A 19506-nucleotide genomic window follows, 5' to 3' on the forward strand; every position below is an offset into this window, starting at 1 on the left:
GGGGCCAGCAGCCCTTGGTTTTTCTTTTTCCTTCTTAATCCTGATCTGTTCTGTAAGTGGTGTTCGTTTTGACTACATAACACAGTAGCTTCATCAATCTGAGAAGAATCTTTTTTTTTAAGCGCTACTACTAGGTATCAAATTTTCTTAATGATCCCATGCTTTTGTGATGAGCTCTGTGGATCTTTGTACTCAGCACATCATCTGTTTGTGATTATGATGATGAAAAGCATGTAGTAATAGGTTTGTATTTGGATTTTCTGTATACAGTGACCAACGAATTTTCTCTGTTATAGGTGTCGGACCCTTGTTTAGAAACCTTTTCATATATGAGGGTAATTCAATTATTATCCACCAAGTAGTTATAAAATTTTATTGTAATCAAATAGGAAACTTACAAGAACATCATTTTTCAACACAGTCTCCTTGCGTTTCAATGCACTTGGTCCATCATTGTACAAGCTTCCTGATGCCCTCATAAAAGAAGGTTCTCGGCTGAGCTGCAATCCACAAATGCACCGCTTCTTTCACTGCTTCATCCGAGACAAATCAACAGCCCCTTAATGCCTGCCGGCCGAAGTGGCCGTGCGATTAAAGACTGCAGCGTCTGGAACCGCGAGACCGCTACGGTCGCAGGTTCGAATCCTGCCTCGGGCATGAATGTTTGTGATGTCCTTAGGTTAGTTAGGTTTAACTAGTCCTAAGTTCTAGGGGACTAATGACCTCAGCAGTTGAGTCCCATAGTGCTCAGAGCCATTTGAACCTTAATGCCTGTTTGAGTGGGCCAAACAAGATAGTCAGAAGGGGCAAGATCGGGACTATGTGGGGTATGATCCAGTACTTCAAATATGAGTTTCTGGGATGTTTCAGCAGTGTGGGCAGCAGTACGTGGACGGGCATCATCATACAACAACACAACACCTGTTGAGAGCAATCCTCGGCGTTTGCTTCAAATTGCAGGCTTTAGCCTGGCAGTAAACCTCTCACTGTAACATACACTGTTTATTGTTATGCCCCTTTCCCCATAAAGTTCCAGTATTGGACCTTGTGCATCCCAAAAAACCGTAAGCATCAGTTCTCCTGTGGACGGTTGGGTCTTGAACTTTTTCTTGCAAGTTGAATTTGGATGTTTCCATTCTGTACTCTGCCGTTTCCACTCCGGCTCTTAATGATGGATCCATGTTTTGTCACCAGTAATGATCCTGTCTAAGAAGTTGTCCTTCGTTACCATAGTGATCCAAATGTTCTCTGCAGATGTCCAAGTGCATTTGTTTATGCAACTGTGTGTGTTGTTTTGGGACCAATCTCGCTCAAACTTTTTGAAACCCAAGTCTGTTTTGGATGATTTCATAGGCAGAACCATGACTAATTTGCAGATGATGTGCCACTTTGTCAATAGTTAATCGTCTGTCTAAGAGAATCATTTCACGTGAATGCTCAATGGTTTCTTCATTTGTGGCGGTAAATGGTCATCTGGCTCCTTCATCATGCATAACACTTGAGTGACCTTTTTGGAATTTTTCAATTCATTCCTAGACACTCCATTGTGGCAAAACACTGTTCCCATACTGTACCAAAAGTTATCAATGAATTTCGGCCCCTGATACACCTTCTGACCACAAAAAAAAATGATCACTGAATGTTGCTCTACTTTGGTGCAAATAGACAGCAGAGCAGCCATGATTAACAGCATGACAGCAATAACAAAATTAACTTAGCAGCTTGAAAATTACAAAGATATAACAACAAACAAACAAAGTATGCATCATCAACACAAAATGACAGCACTACCAAAATAAACAAAAATATAACTAAATTGCGGATAATAGTTGACTTACCCTCGTATTTTATGCCCGGAGAGCAAGAATTTAGATGTTCAGAAGCTTGGCATCTGACATTCTGTGTGTTGAGATTTCACTGGTCACCTCAACTGTTAGAGACAAAAACACTGGAAAGATGTACCTTTCATGGAATAGCAGCATGGGTGAGAGGAAACAAATGCACATGAAATGGTGCAGCATCTGCTAGAAGTCGAACTTAACTGTAAACTGGAAAATGACTCCACCAATACCTCATAGCCTCATTGGGGTCCAGGGAGCAATCACACATATGACAGCTGCTCAGAGTGCATGAAGAAGATCACTATTTCAGTTATTAAAATATATTTCCAAATTAGTTAATGATTTTTTGCTTCATGGAGTACATCATCACGTAGAACTTTTTAAAAGAAATTTCCACCATTTGACTATAAATTAGTATCAATTTATTTCACACAATCATGATTTCATCTTTATAACCATTCTCAAGAGCAAGTTGATCTATGGGCATGATGAAACCAGGCCACAGCAATTTATTGGCTGTCAGATATGCATTACAATTTGTTAATGTTTATTCATTATGTGCATTGTCAGCCATATTGTGTATCTTTCATATGTACTCATCCTCAGGAATCCAGTGTTCATTTGCTGGATACGGGCTTGGCAAACCTCGGGTTCCTGAGATGGGGGCAAGTAAGTGCCACCAGTCTTCTGTCACTGTAAGCTCTGAGCATGCTTCAGCTACCACTGTAATGCATGGCAATAGAACACTGTGTGTCACATGGAATGAAGATCTTCGCTTGACTGCCTGTATCACAGGGATGATAAAAACCTATATTTACATAAACCCCCATTCTCAAGGTGTGCTGCACACCAATGAGTTGCATGGCTGCTGAGGGGAACAGTCATTAATGGGCAACCTGTGGGGAACCTGCTGCATCTAAGTTGTATAACGCTTACCTAGGCACACGGGGCTTGTCTAGGTGGACTTTTTATTTCTATAGCTGCTCATTGGATTGAGATGGAACACTCAAAATTCTCTCGTTCTCCTGCCAGCAGAACAGGTCTGCCGCTGGTATCTACTGACTTTCCGGTCTAACAGGATGGTTCATGTAGCCAGCACTCCAAACTCAGGAGTATTCAGAATTCTAGTATCTGTAGAAGCAGAATGCATGCTACTTGTCAAAATGTGTTTTTTATTGGTTACAAGGAAAGAGGAAAGCTTTAAAAATATACCACCTTCGTACATTCAAAAGGATTTAGAGGGCATTGCAGGTATGTTAAAATCAGTTAAGCATTTGCAAAATTGGACACCATTGCTCAAATCCTCAAGTGCCCACCAAGCTACAAACATGCATAAAGCCAAATGCCTTGGAGAATATACCTCTGAACCACGTTGAACTACAGCAAAGATATTGTTATCTGCAGGGAGTTGGTGGACAGCTCCAAAGAATACATGAAAGTTGAGGGGCTCCAAGAAGGCATTGTAGATGTACAGAATGTCATGGAAAGGGTGGAAGGCTATCTGATTAAATCTGATGCATTCATCTTCACTTTTAACTGTATGAAACTACCAGAGCACATCACAACAGGTTTTCTGTGCGTAAAAGTACAGCTCTATGTCCCCAGCCCAATGCACTGTTTTAAATGCCAGCACTTTGGGCACACCACTCAAGGAAGTAAGGGAGAAACCACTTGTGGCAAATGTGGTAAGGTGCCCACAAAGCAGTCAGATGTTCGTCTCCTCTGAAGTGCATCAACTGCTCTGGGCATCACCCTGTCTGGAGTAGGGACTGCAGTGCCTTCCTCAAAGAAAGGAAGATACAGGAGATAAAAACAATAAAGTGCATCCCATATGATGAGGCCAAAAAGGGTGATGCATCCTCTTACATTTGCTGCCTCCTTTGCTTTGTTTGTTAAACAGCCGTTTCAGAAAACTGATGTTGCTACACAAACAGAGATTGCTACTGTCAGCTTAGTACCTGCATTTGTCAATGAGCTTGTGCTGCTGCAGTTACTTTGAAGTCCATACCTTCTGCAAGAACATCAGACAAGGCCGTCATAGCTGATGCTGCAGTGCTCACTACTCATCCGGAGGTTCAGTCTGGGCTCTGAATCCTCCCCAGGCAAAAAAATCAAAGCAAAGGCAAAGTATCAGCTGCTGATGGGGACAGGAAGCAAGTGATCTGACAATATCAAATTCACTTTATCCGACATCTCGCATGATTCATCTTCACAGTTGATGGACTTTGATGTCAGCCTAGGGCACTCATCTTGCCCCAACACCTAGTCTCCACTCACTTTGAGCTCTCCTCCCCTGTAGAAAGACAGGGTGAAAATGCAACCCCTGTAATAAATGACTCCCATACTATACTGGAACATTAAGGGGCTCAGGACACATGTGGAGGAACTGAAACTCCTAGCACAGAAAGACCTCCTGTGGTTGCATTTGCAGGAAATGCATTTTAAAGCATACGATGCCCCTATAGTATGGGGCTATACCCTTAATAACAAGGATGACACAACTGGGGAAAAGGTCGAGGGAGGGGTTGTTGTGTTTGTCAATAACACACACCACTCCTCTGCTCTCTCCTTGGTTACTGACCCTCACGCGGTTGCAGTTGAAGTTCTTGTGTGTTGGAGGAGCACTGTTTGCTGCTGTATTTACTTCACCAAGATACAACTCACTCTGAGGCTCTAACAGATCTTATAGAACAACTCCCCCAAACATTTGTCCTACTGGGGGACTTCAATGCCCATCATATATAGTGGGGCTTGATCCCTACTTGCCCTTAGCGAAGGGTTTTGGAGAGCCTCATGATGTCTTACGAGCTGTGCATCCTTAACAACGGCACTCCCACTCATTTCTGTCTGCTACTGGGTCATTCTCAACCATCAACCCCTCTTTCTGCTCTCCATTCCTCTTGGCCTCTATTCAGTGGGAAGTGATGATTGATTATCTTCATTCCAGTGATCACTTCCCACTCTGCATTCACTTACTGAATGGAGTTCTACCTGAAAGAACACAGCCATGATGGATAACAGCAGAGCTGACTGGATGCTGTTCAGCCTCTTGGCTATGTTTGAATGCCATGACAGTATCCAGTAGTGGGTGGACCGCATCACATGAGTGATCCACCATGCCACTGACTGCTCCATATCGAAGTCCTCAGTCATCTTAAGAGGCAGCTTGTTCCTTGATGGACTGCTGGGTGCTGTTAAGTAATCTGGGTCTGGCATGTGTCCCTTCTGTGTTTTAAGTACCACACAGTGGCGAAAAAGCTCACAGCCTTTTGGTTAACAAGGGCCAAGGCTCAGTGTATCACCAGCGAGAGCGAAAAAAGATTATTGGAAGTGTTTCTGGACTCCATCAGCTGTTCCACTTGTGCTACACCATTATGGGAAGCCTTCATGAGGATTTTGGGTAAAAGAGGTAGGCTACCTTTAGCAGCATTGTTGAAACAGGGGTGTCTCCAAACATTGCCCAGAGACATAACTCAAATAATGGGAGAGCATTTTGCAGTGGTTTCTGCCAATTCCAGCCAGGATCCAGCTTTCAGCCACTACCACGTGACTGTAGAGAGAGGCATGTTGGACTTAAGTTCCAACAGTTCCGAGTCTTGCAACTGCCCATTCTCCATACGGTAGCTGGATTTGGCACTGTCTGATGCTCGTGATGTGGCACCCGGCCATGACTAAATCCAGAAAAGCAGCTACAGTACTTACAGTGTCCAAGGAAATCCTCTTGTGATGTTAATATTGCTGACAGGCTAATTCCCCAACTCATGATGGGAAACAATTTTGATCCTTCATCCCAAACCTGGAAAGGACCAAATGTGTCCCACTAGCTATCAGAGTAAACTATTCTCAGTCAGCTACACCAGAGGGTCTTTCATTGTCATCCCTCCATCTTCATTTTGTCCATTCTGTTAAGATGGCTTTTTAGGTACAGAACCAATGATGTGCTGCCAAATAGTTTTGTGCACGAAAATGATGTTCCACAGAGCAATGTTTTACTTGTTACTCTCTTTGGCATAGCCATTAATGCTTCTTATTTATGGATGATTTCTCTCTTCTGCTCTTTTTCCAATACCAAAACTGTGAGTCATCGACTGGAACTTACAGTAAAGAGTTTGGAGGAGTGAGCTACAAGGGCTGGTTTTACATTCTGTGTTCATTTTAATCATTGTCATATTTTTAATTGGCCCAAATTGTGAACATGGCACACCATTCTCCCTTTTAAAGACTCTGTGAGGTTTCTGGATTTAATTTTTTAATCCAAATGGTCATTGTCACCACACCTAAAGACAAGGACCCAGAAGGCACTGAACATATCGAATGTCTGGAATGCAGAGGGCGTGTCTGCTAAAGTTTATAGGCCCATTGTATGATCATGTTTGGACTATGGATGTGTAGCATATGGTTCAGCGAGGCCTTCTTACCTAAAGATAACTATCGCTGAACACCATGAGGGCATCAGGCTGGCTATGGTGCTTATAGGGCCAGCCCCATACTCAGCCTCTGTGCTCAACTGGTGAACTACCACTTACCATCTGACAGAAACTCCTTGTGGTGCATCAAGTGTGTGCATTCCTCGCTACTCCCAATTCAGCAGCATACCATACTGTTGCTCGGCCAACTATGGAACACCTCTTTACAAATTGCCCATGGGCGGCAAGGTCTTAAAGGATTTGTGTGAAGTGTGTGTTGGAGAACCTTGGTGTGAGACATATATAGGTCCAAATCCAGGATTATAATCGACTGCCATCTTGGTTATTATAGAGGCCCAGAATAGTTATAGACTTGGTGCAGTATAGGAGAAGCTTCATTCCTGCTTCTTTTTCATACAATATTTTCTGGCATTTTAAATTAGCACTGCAACTACGCAGCTGTATAAAAGGATGGATCTAAACAAGGGAATTCTGTTGGTTGTTCTGTTGTTTTCCTGGACCATGTTCTCAAGATTTGGTTGTCTCCAGAGTTCACTATATTTGATGCTGAATTATCTGCGACACTGAGGGCACTGGAGTAGATGAGATGTGCCATGCCTGCCAAATTTCTCATCTGTTCTGACTCCCTCAGTGCCCTTCAGTCTCCGCAAGATGATAATGTAGTCTAGGATATCCAGGACACCCTTCTCTACTTAGAAAGACTATCAATGACATGTCTTTTATGCTGGGTGCCAGGGCACATGGTTATCGTGGGGAGTGAAAGGATGGATGTAGCAGCCAAGGTGACATATCATGATCCTCATTTGGTTATTTCAATGATGACATGTCATTTAGGCAGGTCAGACATTTTGTGACATTTCAGCTTGCACTTGAAAATGGCTATAAAGCTGAAATCATGATTGTGTGAAATAAATGAAGCATAATTTATGGTCAAATGGCAGAAATTTCTTTCAAAAAGTTTACAGAGTAATTTGGTAGAAACCCAAAAACATACCACAAATGAATCACTCTGAGAAAATCTCAGAATATAATAATGTGAAACTTAAAAGGGAGCAAATGAAATTAATGAATAAGGTAATTATACAGTGTGATTTTTTTTTCATCATGTACAATCTTTAGGGATTGATCGATGAGAAGATACGGAACAAAAACGTCTAATGAACTTATGTCCAGAAATGCTACAGATCATTTGTTACAGAGATTCCAGGCTAATACACACTGTACCATGCAGTTAGTTACAATATGCCTGGTTCCTCCTGGAAGGTGGTATTGCTCCTCACGTCATGCCCTAGTGCACTCTCCTGCCATAAACATTGGTAATGTTGTGTCCAGTTCACTTCTCTTACTGACCTACCTCGTAGTAGATGTGATACAGTGTTGTACACAACAGTTCTGTATTCAAATCAAGAGCTTGTCGATACGGTGGTGACTTACAGAAAGGCAAATGGCAGTGAGCAGTGGGCAACAAGGGTGTATCGAGAGACCTATCCCCACCAACTTTAACCACAGCATTCAATGTTTGCAACAGTGTTTCACTGTTTGTCTGAGACAGGGTCATTTCAGGACGCAGGAAATCATGAAGGACGTACCATAAATGTTTGGACATCAGACTTTGGGGACAGTACCAGGCAGCTGGCCTGCCAGTATAGGGTAAGCGAAATGGCCATGTGGATCATTCTCCGTGACAGTTGTTGCTACCCTTATCACCTACAGCTTTTGCAGGATTTACTAGTGACAGACTTTCCATATCAGGAGCAGCTTTGTCACTGGTTTTTTCATCAGGCGACTATGATCCCAGGATTTGTGTCATCCATCGGTTCACAGATGAGGTCACCTTTACACAGAGTGGCATATTCAATTTTCATAAGAGTCATCTGTGGGATTGTTTGCAGAACCCCCACGGTACAGTGACAGCAAATCATCAGCATCGGTGCAGCTGGAATGAGTGGGCTGGAATTATTGGCAGTCATATTTTGAGACCAGTCTTCCATCCACATCACATAACAGGATGGAACTATAGGTGTTCTGTGGGTGACTTCACCTCCCCTGCTACAAGAAGTGCCAATGATGATTCAAAGGTTATGTGGCTGCTACATGCCGGTGCTCCAGCCCACTTCATCATTAATGTCCAGATGCATCTCGATCATGTCTTCCCTTGTCAATTGATCAGACAATGGGATTCTGTTGCGTGACGTGCTTATTCACCGGATCTCAACTCGTGCGATTTCTGGTTAGGGGGCCATCTCAAAAGTGTCTTTTATGCAGAGCCCATTCCAGATCTGGAGACACTGGAGCAGCCTTCAACACTGTTTGGATGCAGCCTGGCCGATGTGAACGTGTGAGACAGAACATGCTACGGCACATATACACGTGCGTTAAGGCACACGGAAACCATTTTCAACACATACTGTAACTGTGGCTGCATAGTACAGTGTGTGTTAGACAGCAGTGTCTGTAACAAAGTATGATTGAATAAATTCTCTCTAGCATGGAAACCATGTATTCTGGACATAAGTTCATTAGATCGTTTTTGTTCTATATCCTCATACCGATCGATCCCTAGAGTTTGTAAATGGGGGAAAAAATCATTCTGTATACAAAGTCTAACCAAATAAGTAATTTATCAAAAGTAAGCTAATTTACATGACATTCTTAAATGAAAATATTCACCTTCCACACTCAGAATAGCTACACTTTTTTTATATGTGAACTATTTTTGTGGATCGCCCATTGGCAAAGGATCTGTATTGTGACAGTCACTGCTGCACAGCTCCTGTTAGTGCAACTGTATACTAATGAGATGAATTACACACACACACACACACACACACACACACACCACAGGCATAGAAATTTTTTGATTCCTCTAACCAGAAATTGTCATTAATTGTTTGCCCTATCCACTTGCAAAATTCTAGGTCATTGGTGTGGCTCACTTCCAGCCTACTCAGTGTGTAACAATCAAAATAAGTCAGATTAAGGTAAAAATAAACTGTCTGTATATCCAATAATCCTGATGAAGATCTGCACAGTTCCTTTATGTTATAGTTTGTCATTCAATGATGGTGAGTGGGGTGAGGGAGGAGGCGGCAAGGACATTGCTCCCTTCATTAATCCTGTACCCAAATAATTCTAACTTCCAACAATGTATGGGCCCTGGCCTCATCACACACTCAACAATACATCTTTTTTTAGAGAGTTCTTTAAAAATCTCTGTTATACATTGTTCTTAAATATTTTCAAAGTCTATAACAGCAGAATAATTTTAATTTGCTGACAGAATAACAAGGTTTGTACATCTCTCACAACTGAACTGTCCATTATCTTGGAGTTGTAAGTATGTTCTGTGAGTTACGTTGTTGCTTTCAGTCTAAACTGACACACACACAGGTGTACTGTACTGAGGGTCAGGGAAGGAAATTCCTCCTTCTCACACCCCACCCCCCTGGAAGTAAGAATTATTGTCTTCACAAACCTAACTCATATTCTCACATAGACACACATCAGTTCAGTGACAGTTTGAAGAAAGCCACAACATATGGTGAATACTAACCAGTGCCAAGTGTACCCAGAGCCATCTGTTGTGAAATCTCAAAACTATTTTTCCATCCACTTCTTCTCCTTGTAACTGAAAATACCAGATGCCTTTGGGTTCTAAAATCTTTCAGTAGTGTTGTTCTTTCAGTTTGTGATGTTTACCCTCATATTACAAGCCAATGTCAAAAACATCTAAAATGTGAATATAGAAAGTATTGATAAGTGTCTGAGTGAGACTTCCTGGTAGATGAAAACTGTGTACCAGACCAGAACTCAAACCTTGGACCTTTAGCTTTTCATGGGTAAGTGCTCTACCAACTGAGCTACCCGAGCACAACTCATAAACCAACCTCACACCAGTGTCCTATCTACCACACTTCACAGAAGTTCTCCTGCATAACTTTTGCATGGCTGTCACTCCTGATAGAAAGGATATTGCAGAGATATTGTGTAACCACAGAGTGGGGTATGTTTTCATTCTGCAGCAGAGTGTGTGCTGACATGAAATTTCCTGACAAATTAAAACTGTGTACCAAACCAGCACTTGAATTTGAGACCTTTGCCTTTCACAGGCAAGTGCTCTACTGACTCTTTTTTTCCAGGAGTGCTAGTCCTGCAAGTTATGCAGGAAAATTCCTGTGAAGTTAGAAGGTAGGAGAAGCAGGACTGGCAGAAGTAATTTTCTGAGGACAGGTTACAAGTCATGCTTGCGTAGTTCAATCAGTAAAGCACATGCCCATGAAAGGCAAAGATCATGAGTTCATTTACAGTCTGGCACACAGTTTTAATCTGCCAGGAAGTTTCATATTGGCACACATTCTGCTGCAGAGTGGAAAAATTAATTCTGGATGTGTCAGTGTTACATGTCTGGCAGTTAAATATTATGTACAAATCTCATACGAACTGTAGCACTCCATCTTCAGGCCACAAGTGGCCCATCGGGACCATCCGACCGCCGTGTCATCCTCAGATGAGGATGTGGATAGGAGGGGCGTGTGATTAGCACACTGCTCTCCAGGTCGTTATGATGGTTTTCTTTGACCGGAGCCTCTACTATTCAGTCGAGTAGCTCCTCAATCAGCATCACGAGGCTGAGTGCACCCCGAAAAATGGCAACAGCACATGGTGGCTGGATGGTCACCCATCCAAGTGCCGACCACGCCCGACAGCGTTTAACTTAGGTGATCTCACGGGAACCGGTGTATCCACTGCGGCAAGGCCTTTGCCCACATACGAACTGTACTCTTTGTTAAATACGTTGTATGTAGTTTATACTTATCATGATGTGGTAACAGCTATTATGATTTCAGCAGTAAATTACTATTTTTCTTAGATAATACTTAATTATAATTTTCACTATCGCTTATTCACTATCACTCATACACAAACACTTTTGTAGGCTAAGATGTTTAGCCCGTTCCTGGGGGGGGAGGTGGAGGGAGTAAGTCTCACATTCTGTGAGAGCTCACAGATTGTATATGGATGTGGAGTGCAGTAATTATTTATATGTAGCACAGTTGCAGCACATATGATCTACTCATTTTATAAATTGAAAGAAATATTTATATACTTGCTGTGGGAAGTGCTCGCACAAATAAACTTATTACATCATACAATGCAGGATGTCATGGCAGCTGCAAATTAGCATTAGACCATGGTCTAAGGCACATTTCAATGCCTAATGTTTCATCTTGTAATGCAGGAGGCACCATCAGAGGCTATAAAGATTCAAATAGCAGCACCAATCCTAAACAGACTGAGCAAACCATACCTAATCCACTACAAGCTTCATAACACAAGTCATCACAAATCAACTATGTTGGACAGTAGTCTGATAATTTACGATGCAGCTATTGCATGGATACATACAAACAGTTCAACTTGCTGAGCATGTTTGAGTTTGAAACTGCTGTCTGAGTCTTTACAGCCTCTGATGATGGCTCCAGCATTAGGAGATGAATGTTAAGTCTAGGCAAATAATATTGGAACAAGATCTAATGTTCATAAAATAAAATTTGTCCAAAGCTTGTTACATTTGGTTTAGAATGTTGTTATAGTAAGGACATTAGTGTAGCTGACCAAAGTAAGTAAAGCAAACACTGCAGCAATAGTCGAGTTAATGAAGAAGATCCCTGACAGTTGCAGTTGGCTAGGCATGACAGCTTTACACAATTTTGTATACATCTCCTTGGCAACATCTAAGTGTTCCTCTGCAGAAGATTTGTTTTGCCTGCAGACACTTGCACTTCACTGTTGAAAGCTGGCAATAGTGTTGCTAACTATCAGGGATCTTTTTACACCAACCCAAGTGTATACTAACATACAGATAGGAACAGAATTTGCCCCAGCCACAGAAACTGCTTGTTGACAAGAATTACACATATAACCAAGTGTCACTACACATCTAACCAAGCATCAAAGTGTACAGTGGTTGCGCATTCTGAGATATCCTAAGCCCTTGAAGCCAGCACTGCAGTTTCAAGTGCAGATGAGAATCATCCTTCACTTTTTATAGGTTTCTGATCTTCTTCCTCCAAAATTCATTGTGCTGTTTACCCTTAACCTGTCTCTGTTGTACATGTATATAATGGCTGATGCTTGTAATGTAGATTGATTCATTGCCACACTGGATAATGCAGCACTTCATCTGTGAAATGTGAATGACATTAATCAGGCAATTTGACTTTGCAAGTCATTAGTTCGGCTTGCCAGTTACCTCTTGTGGTTAGTTCAAGAATGTGCAGAGCACAACAGCCCATGAAAGAGGTTCTGCAGTATGACTTTCCATCATCCTGTGTCATTATGCAGCATGGTAATACACATTACTATTTACTTAATCTTACCCAAGATGCTCTGCGAGAAGTGAAACCATTACTTGGCTTTTGTGCTTCCTTGACACCTTGCCAATAGATAATATTTGGAATGTGTTTGTACAGTGCTCCATTTACAGCCATCGCTGTGGTGTGCATGTGGTTCCTTCAAGCATGCTGGGCTCTGTTAGTGGACACCATGGAGTCCACACTATGACATGGGTCATTGCACTGTTGGGTGTATCCTTATCCCATGCTGAACTTGTAATTTTTTGTGTTGATGGAAAGCAACTCCTTGTAACAGTTTATTTTAATTCACCTTTTGAATTTTTCCCAACACACTCAAAATCATTGCAGAAACAGTTACTTATGGTTTCTGTATCTAATCATATAAGGTGATATATCTAAAAACACAGATGATGTGACTTACCAAACGAAAGCGCTGGCACGTCGATAGACACACAAACAAACACAAACATACACACAAAATTCAAGCTTTCGCAACAAACTGTTGCCTCATCAGGAAAGAGGGAAGGAGAGGGAAAGACGAAAGGATTTGGGTTTTAAGGGAGAGGGTAAGGAGTCATTCCAATCCCGGGAGCGGAAAGACTTACCTTAGGTGGAAAAAAGGACGGGTATACACTCGCACACATACACACACACACACACACACACACACACACACACACACACACACACACACACACACACATATCCATCAACACATATACAGACACAAGCAGACATATACAGAAGCAAAGAGTTTGGGCAGATATGTCAGTCGAGGCGGAAGTGCAGAGGCAAAGATGTTGTTGAATGACAGGTGAGATATGAGTGGCGGCAACTTGAAATTAGCAGAGATTGGGGCCTGGTGGATAACGGGAAGAGAGGATATATTGAAGAGCAAGTTCCCATCTCTGGAGTTCGGATAGGTTGGTGTTAGTGGGAAGTATCCAGATAACCTGGATGGTGTAACACTGTGCCAAGATGTGCTGGCCGTGCACCAAGGCATGTTTAGCCACAGGGTGATCCTCATTACCAACAAACACTGTCTGCCTGTGTCCATTCATGCGAATGGACAGTTTGTTGCTGGTCATTCCCACATAGAATGCATCACAGTGTAGGCAGGTCAGTTGGTAAATCACATGGGTACTTTCACACGTGGCTCTGCCTTTGATCGTGTACACCTTCCAGGTTACAGGACTAGAGTAGGTGGTGGTGGGAGGGTGCATGGGACAGGTTTTACACCGGGGGTGGTTACAAAGGTAGGAGCCAGAGGGTAGGGAAGGTGGTTTGGGGATTTCATAGGGATGAACTAAGAGGTTACGAAGGTTAGGTGGATGGCGGAAAGACACTCTCGGTGGAGTGGGGAGGATTTAATGAAGGATGGATCTCATTTCAGGGCAGGATTTGAGGAAGTCGTATCCCTGCTGGAGAGCCACATTCAGAATCTGATCCAGTCCCGGAAAGTATCCTGTCACAAGGGGGGCACTTTTGTGTTTCTTCTGTGGGAGGTTCTGGGTTTGAGAGGATGAGCAAGTGGCTCTGGTTATTTGCTTCAGTACCAGGTCGGGAGGGTAGTTGCGGGATGCGAAAGCTGTTGTCAGGTTGTTGGTGTAATGGTTCAGGGATTCCGGACTGGAGCAGATTCGTTTGCCACGAAGACCTAGGCTGTAGGGAAGGGACCGTTTGATGTGGAATGGGTGGCAGCTGTCATAATGGAGGTACTGTTGCTTTCCTCGATCTTGACCTCCACCTGTACAATGGCCAGCTTCACACGACCGTCCACATCAAACCCACCAACAAGCAACAGTACCTCCATTATGACAGCTGCCACCCATTCCACATCAAACGGTCCCTTCCCTACAGCCTAGGTCTTCGTGGCAAACGAATCTGTTCCAGTCCGGGATCCCTGAACCATTACACCAACAACCTGACAACAGCTTTCGCATCCCGCAACTACCCTCCCAACCTGGTACTGAAGCAAATAACCAGAGCCACTTCCTCATCCTCTCAAACCCAGAACCTCCCACAGAAGAAACACAAAAGTGCCCCCCTTGTGACAGGATACTTTCCAGGACTGGATCAGACTCTGAATGTGGCTCTCCAGCAGGGATATGACTTCCTCAAATCCTGCCCTGAAATGAGATCCATCCTTCATGAAATCCTCCCCACTCCACTGAGAGTGTCTTTCCGCCGTCCACCTAACCTTCGTAACCTCTTAGTTCATCCCTATGAACTCCCCAAACCACCTTCCCTACCCTCTGGCTCCTACCCTTGTAACAACCCCCGGTGTAAAACCTGTCCCATGCACCCTCCCACCACCACCTACTCTAGTCCTGTAACCCGGAAGGTGTACACAATCAAAGGCAGAGCCACGTGTGAAAGCACCCATGTGATTTACCAACTGACCTGCCTACACTGTGATGCATTCTATGTGGGAATGACCAGCAACAAACTGTCCATTCGCATGAATGGACACAGGCAGACAGTGTTTGTTGGTAATGAGGATCACCCTGTGGCTAAACATGCCTTGGTGCACAGCCAGCACATCTTGGCACAGTGTTACACCGTCCTGGTTATCTGGATACTTCCCACTAACACCAACCTATCCGAACTCCGGAGATGGGAACTTGCTCTTCAATATATCCTCTCTTCCCGTTATCCACCAGGCCTCAATATCCGCTAATTTCAAGTTGCCGCCACTCGTACCTCACCTGTCATTCAACAACATCTTTGCCTCTGCACTTCCGCCTCGACTGACATCTCTGCCCAAACTCTTTGCTTCTGTATATGTCTGCTTGTGTCTGTATATGTGTTGATGGATATGTGTGTGTGTGTGTGTGTGTGTGTGTGTGTGTGTGTGTGTGTGTGTGCGAGTGTATACCCGTCCTTTTTTCCCCCTAAGGTAAGTCTTTCCGCTCCCGGGATTGGAATGACTCCTTACCCTCTCCCTTAAAACCCAAATCCTTTCGTCTTTCCCTCTCCTTCCCTCTCTCCTGATGAGGCAACAGTTTGTTGCGAAAGCTTGAATTTTGTGTGTATGTTTGTGTTTGTTTGTGTGTCTATCGACGTTCCAGCGCTTTCGTTTGGTAAGTCACATCATCTGTGTTTTTAGATATATTTTTCCCATGTGGAATGTTTCCCTCTATTAATTCATATAAGGTGATACAATGATAAAATGCTGGAGTTGTCTTTCAAAGACTCTGAATTAATCTTTTATGTAGGTGTTCTGGTACAATTCGTACAAAACTGACAAATGTCATAAAGCCTCATTCAGTATGTATCCTGTGATATCTTATGTGATCTTTAAGAAGCTAAATTAGGGCTGCATACTCACTGCTCTGTGTCAGTGACATGTTAAAATCCTATTTATAGATTTTTTCATTCATTTTCGATAATCTTACAAAAAGGGTAAGTGACTTTAATGTTAGATAATCTATACCAGTTGCCAAAATAAGAAATTTTGTGAAATGTAAAACAGTAGCTCTCATTTGTTTTTCTCCCCCACAGATCACTTATAAATTCCATGGAATTCTGATGATTTGACAATATTTATCAGAATGATGGTGAAAGAAAATTTTATTAAATGGATTGCATACATAATTGCAGGTAATTAATATCATTGGTCACAAAAGACTTAGCTACTTTTTTTATAATTATGTAATTAAATTGCTGTTTTTAACACATTTTGGTATTACTTAGTGGTTAAAGTAATTTAGGAATCAAATAGGATTGGGGGTGTCAATTCTAGTGTTCGATGCCACTCGTCAGCTTCGAGCAATAACTTCATACCTAAGGCAGAGACACTACGTAGATGCAATCTTTGAAAGCTACTGATCATATTCGTAAACAAATGAATGTAGCGTATGATAAAATTACAAACACAGTTCGCTTGATTAATTACTTGGCCACAAATTATAAAATGGTTCAAATGGCTCTGAGAACTATGGGACTTAACATCTTAGGTCATCAGTCCCCTAGAACTTAGAACTACTTAAACCTAACTAACCTAAGGACACCACACACATCCATGCCCGAGGCAGAATTCGAACCTGCGACCGTAGCAGTCGCGCGGCTCCGGACTGAAGCGCCTAGAACCGTTCGGCCATTGGCCACAAATTATACTGACAAGAATTAAAGGTAACAAAAAGAAATAAGAACAGAAAAAGAGAAATATACATGTCTGAAATAAATTATTATCATAATTTATGAGAGTAAGAAAAGCACAGAGAACTTTTAAATCCAGTACAGTAAAGCACATGGTGAAGTTGTAATATTATGAATTAGCATTAACTGTTAACACTAATTGTTAAATCTAATGGGATGAGTACCCAAGTAATGAAAATTGATGAAAGAAGTGGTCTAACAAATACTGGAATTGGTAACTGGAACTGACCTATATGAGTTAATTCTAGTTACTGAGTCCAACCATTCCACAGTTCATTACTTAGATCGTTTTAACAACAAGTGTGTGCACTAAAGTGTTATAGAATTTCTACATATGGTATTACTATCTTCATTACTATGAAAAAGAGAAAAATTTGGAAGCTATACCTACAATATTTATTAGTTTTTCATAGTGGTTCTGAGATCAATAAGAAATCTAGAAATCCTACAGAAACAAAGTCCACAGACTTACTGTAAAAATGTCCAAAATTATGAACCATCCAAAAGTTAGAATTGGCAACTAGAATTCACCTCCTATATAGGTCATTTCTAGTTACCGATTCCAGCCATTCGATGCTTCATTAATTAGATCATTTTTTCAGCACATGTGTGTACTAAAATGTAGGCTAATATCATTTCTGCATTTGTAATTGCTCTCTGAACTACTGCAAAAAAGTCTCTAATATTGGAATCAGTTACTAGAATTTACCTATATAGAAGGTCAGTTCTATTTATCGATTCCAGTTTTTGTTATACACTGCAGTAGTTTTGGAGAGCAATTAAAAATGTAGAAATGGTAGTACAGTCCAGCGCATACAATGGCAAAACTAATTTGCAAATGAATCATGGAGTGGTTCGAATCTGTAACTGCAAATCACCTACATATGTTAATTCTAGTTATCGATTCCAATATTCTTTATTTTTGTAGATATTCATGTATCATGTACTGGCTTTTCTTTTAGAATTTAGTGTGTTGGTTTCCCCACATTTTGTGCTACTGTTCGTATTTTTTTGTTGTTGTTGTCATTCATTTAATCTTCCCATTTTTCTGACACATTTTAGTTTCTCCCCACCCAAAACTCCCACTTTCCTGTGCTTCTCCCATTAAGATTCAATAATTAATATAAAATTAACACTATTTTATAACAGTATGACTTCACCATGTGCCTTACCATAATGCAATTTAAAGGTGGTCTGTGCTTTTCTAGTCGCATAAATTAGGAGAATACTTGTTACCAGACATGAAAATTTGTTTTTAATTCTTGTTCTTAATTATTTTCATTATCTTCAGTTTATTTCAATATAATTCATGACTAAGTAAATAACTGCATGAATGCGATTGTAATTTTATTGTGTATTACATTCGTTTCTTTATGAGCATGATCGATTGCTTTCATAGATTGCCTTTACGTAGTGTGTTTACCTTAGTTATGACATCATTACTCAAAGCTGACGAATGGAATCAGATACTAGAATTTATCCAGATTTGGGAAGTGCTGGATAGCATATGCTGACTGACTGAAGTTTAATCAATGTACAACATGACTGAATTGTATTAGCACCTTTTACTAACTTTGAGTGTTTGCAGTTCTGCACGTGGGTTATGCACAAATATATCGATGTCAATCTCCATACACCTGCAAAAATCTGACTGACTGTGTGAACTCACTGAAGAGACCAGAGCAACTTCTTTTCTTGCCTTGCTCGAGTGGTGATGAAGTCAAAGTGTGCTGTCCACGTTCAGACAACCTTTTGAGGCATAATAATTTTCAGTTATTGAATGGCACTTGTGGAGAATTATCAGATATAAACAAAATAATTTCTGGTCAAAATGCCACGATAGGACAGTTTCCATGGATGGCACTCCTAGGATATGAAGGTAGGTTTTCTTTCTTAACCTGTTCATGAATGACTTTTTTTAGTGTATTCTAGCACATTAACATGGGAATGTCAAACAATGATTTTTATCTTTGTTGGTATGATCCAGACTGATTATTTGTTTGTAGAAAAAATTAAAAGTGAAGAGCTCATCGTAGTTAGTTTTTTTCAACCCACTGATCATTCTTACAATACTGGCTTAAGAGAAAGACAAACAATAAATAAAAGTTAAGCAATGGACAGAATGCACCTAGTAGAACAGTTTATAGTTGGAGGGACCATCCAGGGTATATATTCTCTCTAAAGAAATAGCTATTACTACAGGTGTAAAACAAAGGAAAGGGCTGCAGCTGCAGATAGGAAGATTCATAACGAAACATCCATAACGAAACATCCTTAGCAGTCAGAAGGGCAATGCATGAAGCCTTCAACAGTTACCATAGAAGAATATTATTGAAAGAGCTCTCACAAAACCCAAAGAAATTCTGTTAATAGGCAAGGGCTGTCAGTGGCACAAAGAAGTAGTACTAGTAGTATTAGTAATAATAGTAGTCAAGTCAATAGTTGTCAGGCAAAACCAAATACATACTTTTCTCATATAACATTGTGAAAGCCATGGTATAAGGCAGTTAGGCAGCCACAGTATTTCTTGGCTTCTGAAAAGCATTTGAATCAGTACTGTACCAACACCTATAATATTTATTAACAAAAGTATGTTCATATGGTTTATGAAACAAACTTTCTGACTGGATTGAGAATTTCTTGGTAACGATGATGCAGTATGTAATGTTGGAGGGAGAGTCAGCAATGTTAGTACAAGTAACTTCAGGTGTGCTGCAGGTA

General features: G+C 41.4%; 1 protein-coding gene across 3 annotated transcripts in view; it reads left to right on the forward strand.

Annotated features, from left to right (window-relative positions):
• Positions 1–19506, forward strand: part of LOC124602326 (CLIP domain-containing serine protease B9-like) — a 188210-nt gene that overhangs the window by 73389 nt on the left and 95315 nt on the right. For all 3 annotated transcript variants that reach the window (XM_047136314.1, XM_047136315.1, XM_047136316.1), the window contains exons 2-3: positions 16129–16227; positions 18374–18664. In XM_047136314.1, the coding sequence (XP_046992270.1) occupies positions 16179–16227; positions 18374–18664 (340 nt within the window). In that variant the 5' untranslated portion in view covers positions 16129–16178. The remainder of the gene's footprint in view (positions 1–16128; positions 16228–18373; positions 18665–19506) is intronic.

Source organism: Schistocerca americana, chromosome 1 (genome assembly GCF_021461395.2).
Source record: "Schistocerca americana isolate TAMUIC-IGC-003095 chromosome 1, iqSchAmer2.1, whole genome shotgun sequence".
NCBI lineage: Eukaryota > Metazoa > Arthropoda > Insecta > Orthoptera > Acrididae > Schistocerca > Schistocerca americana.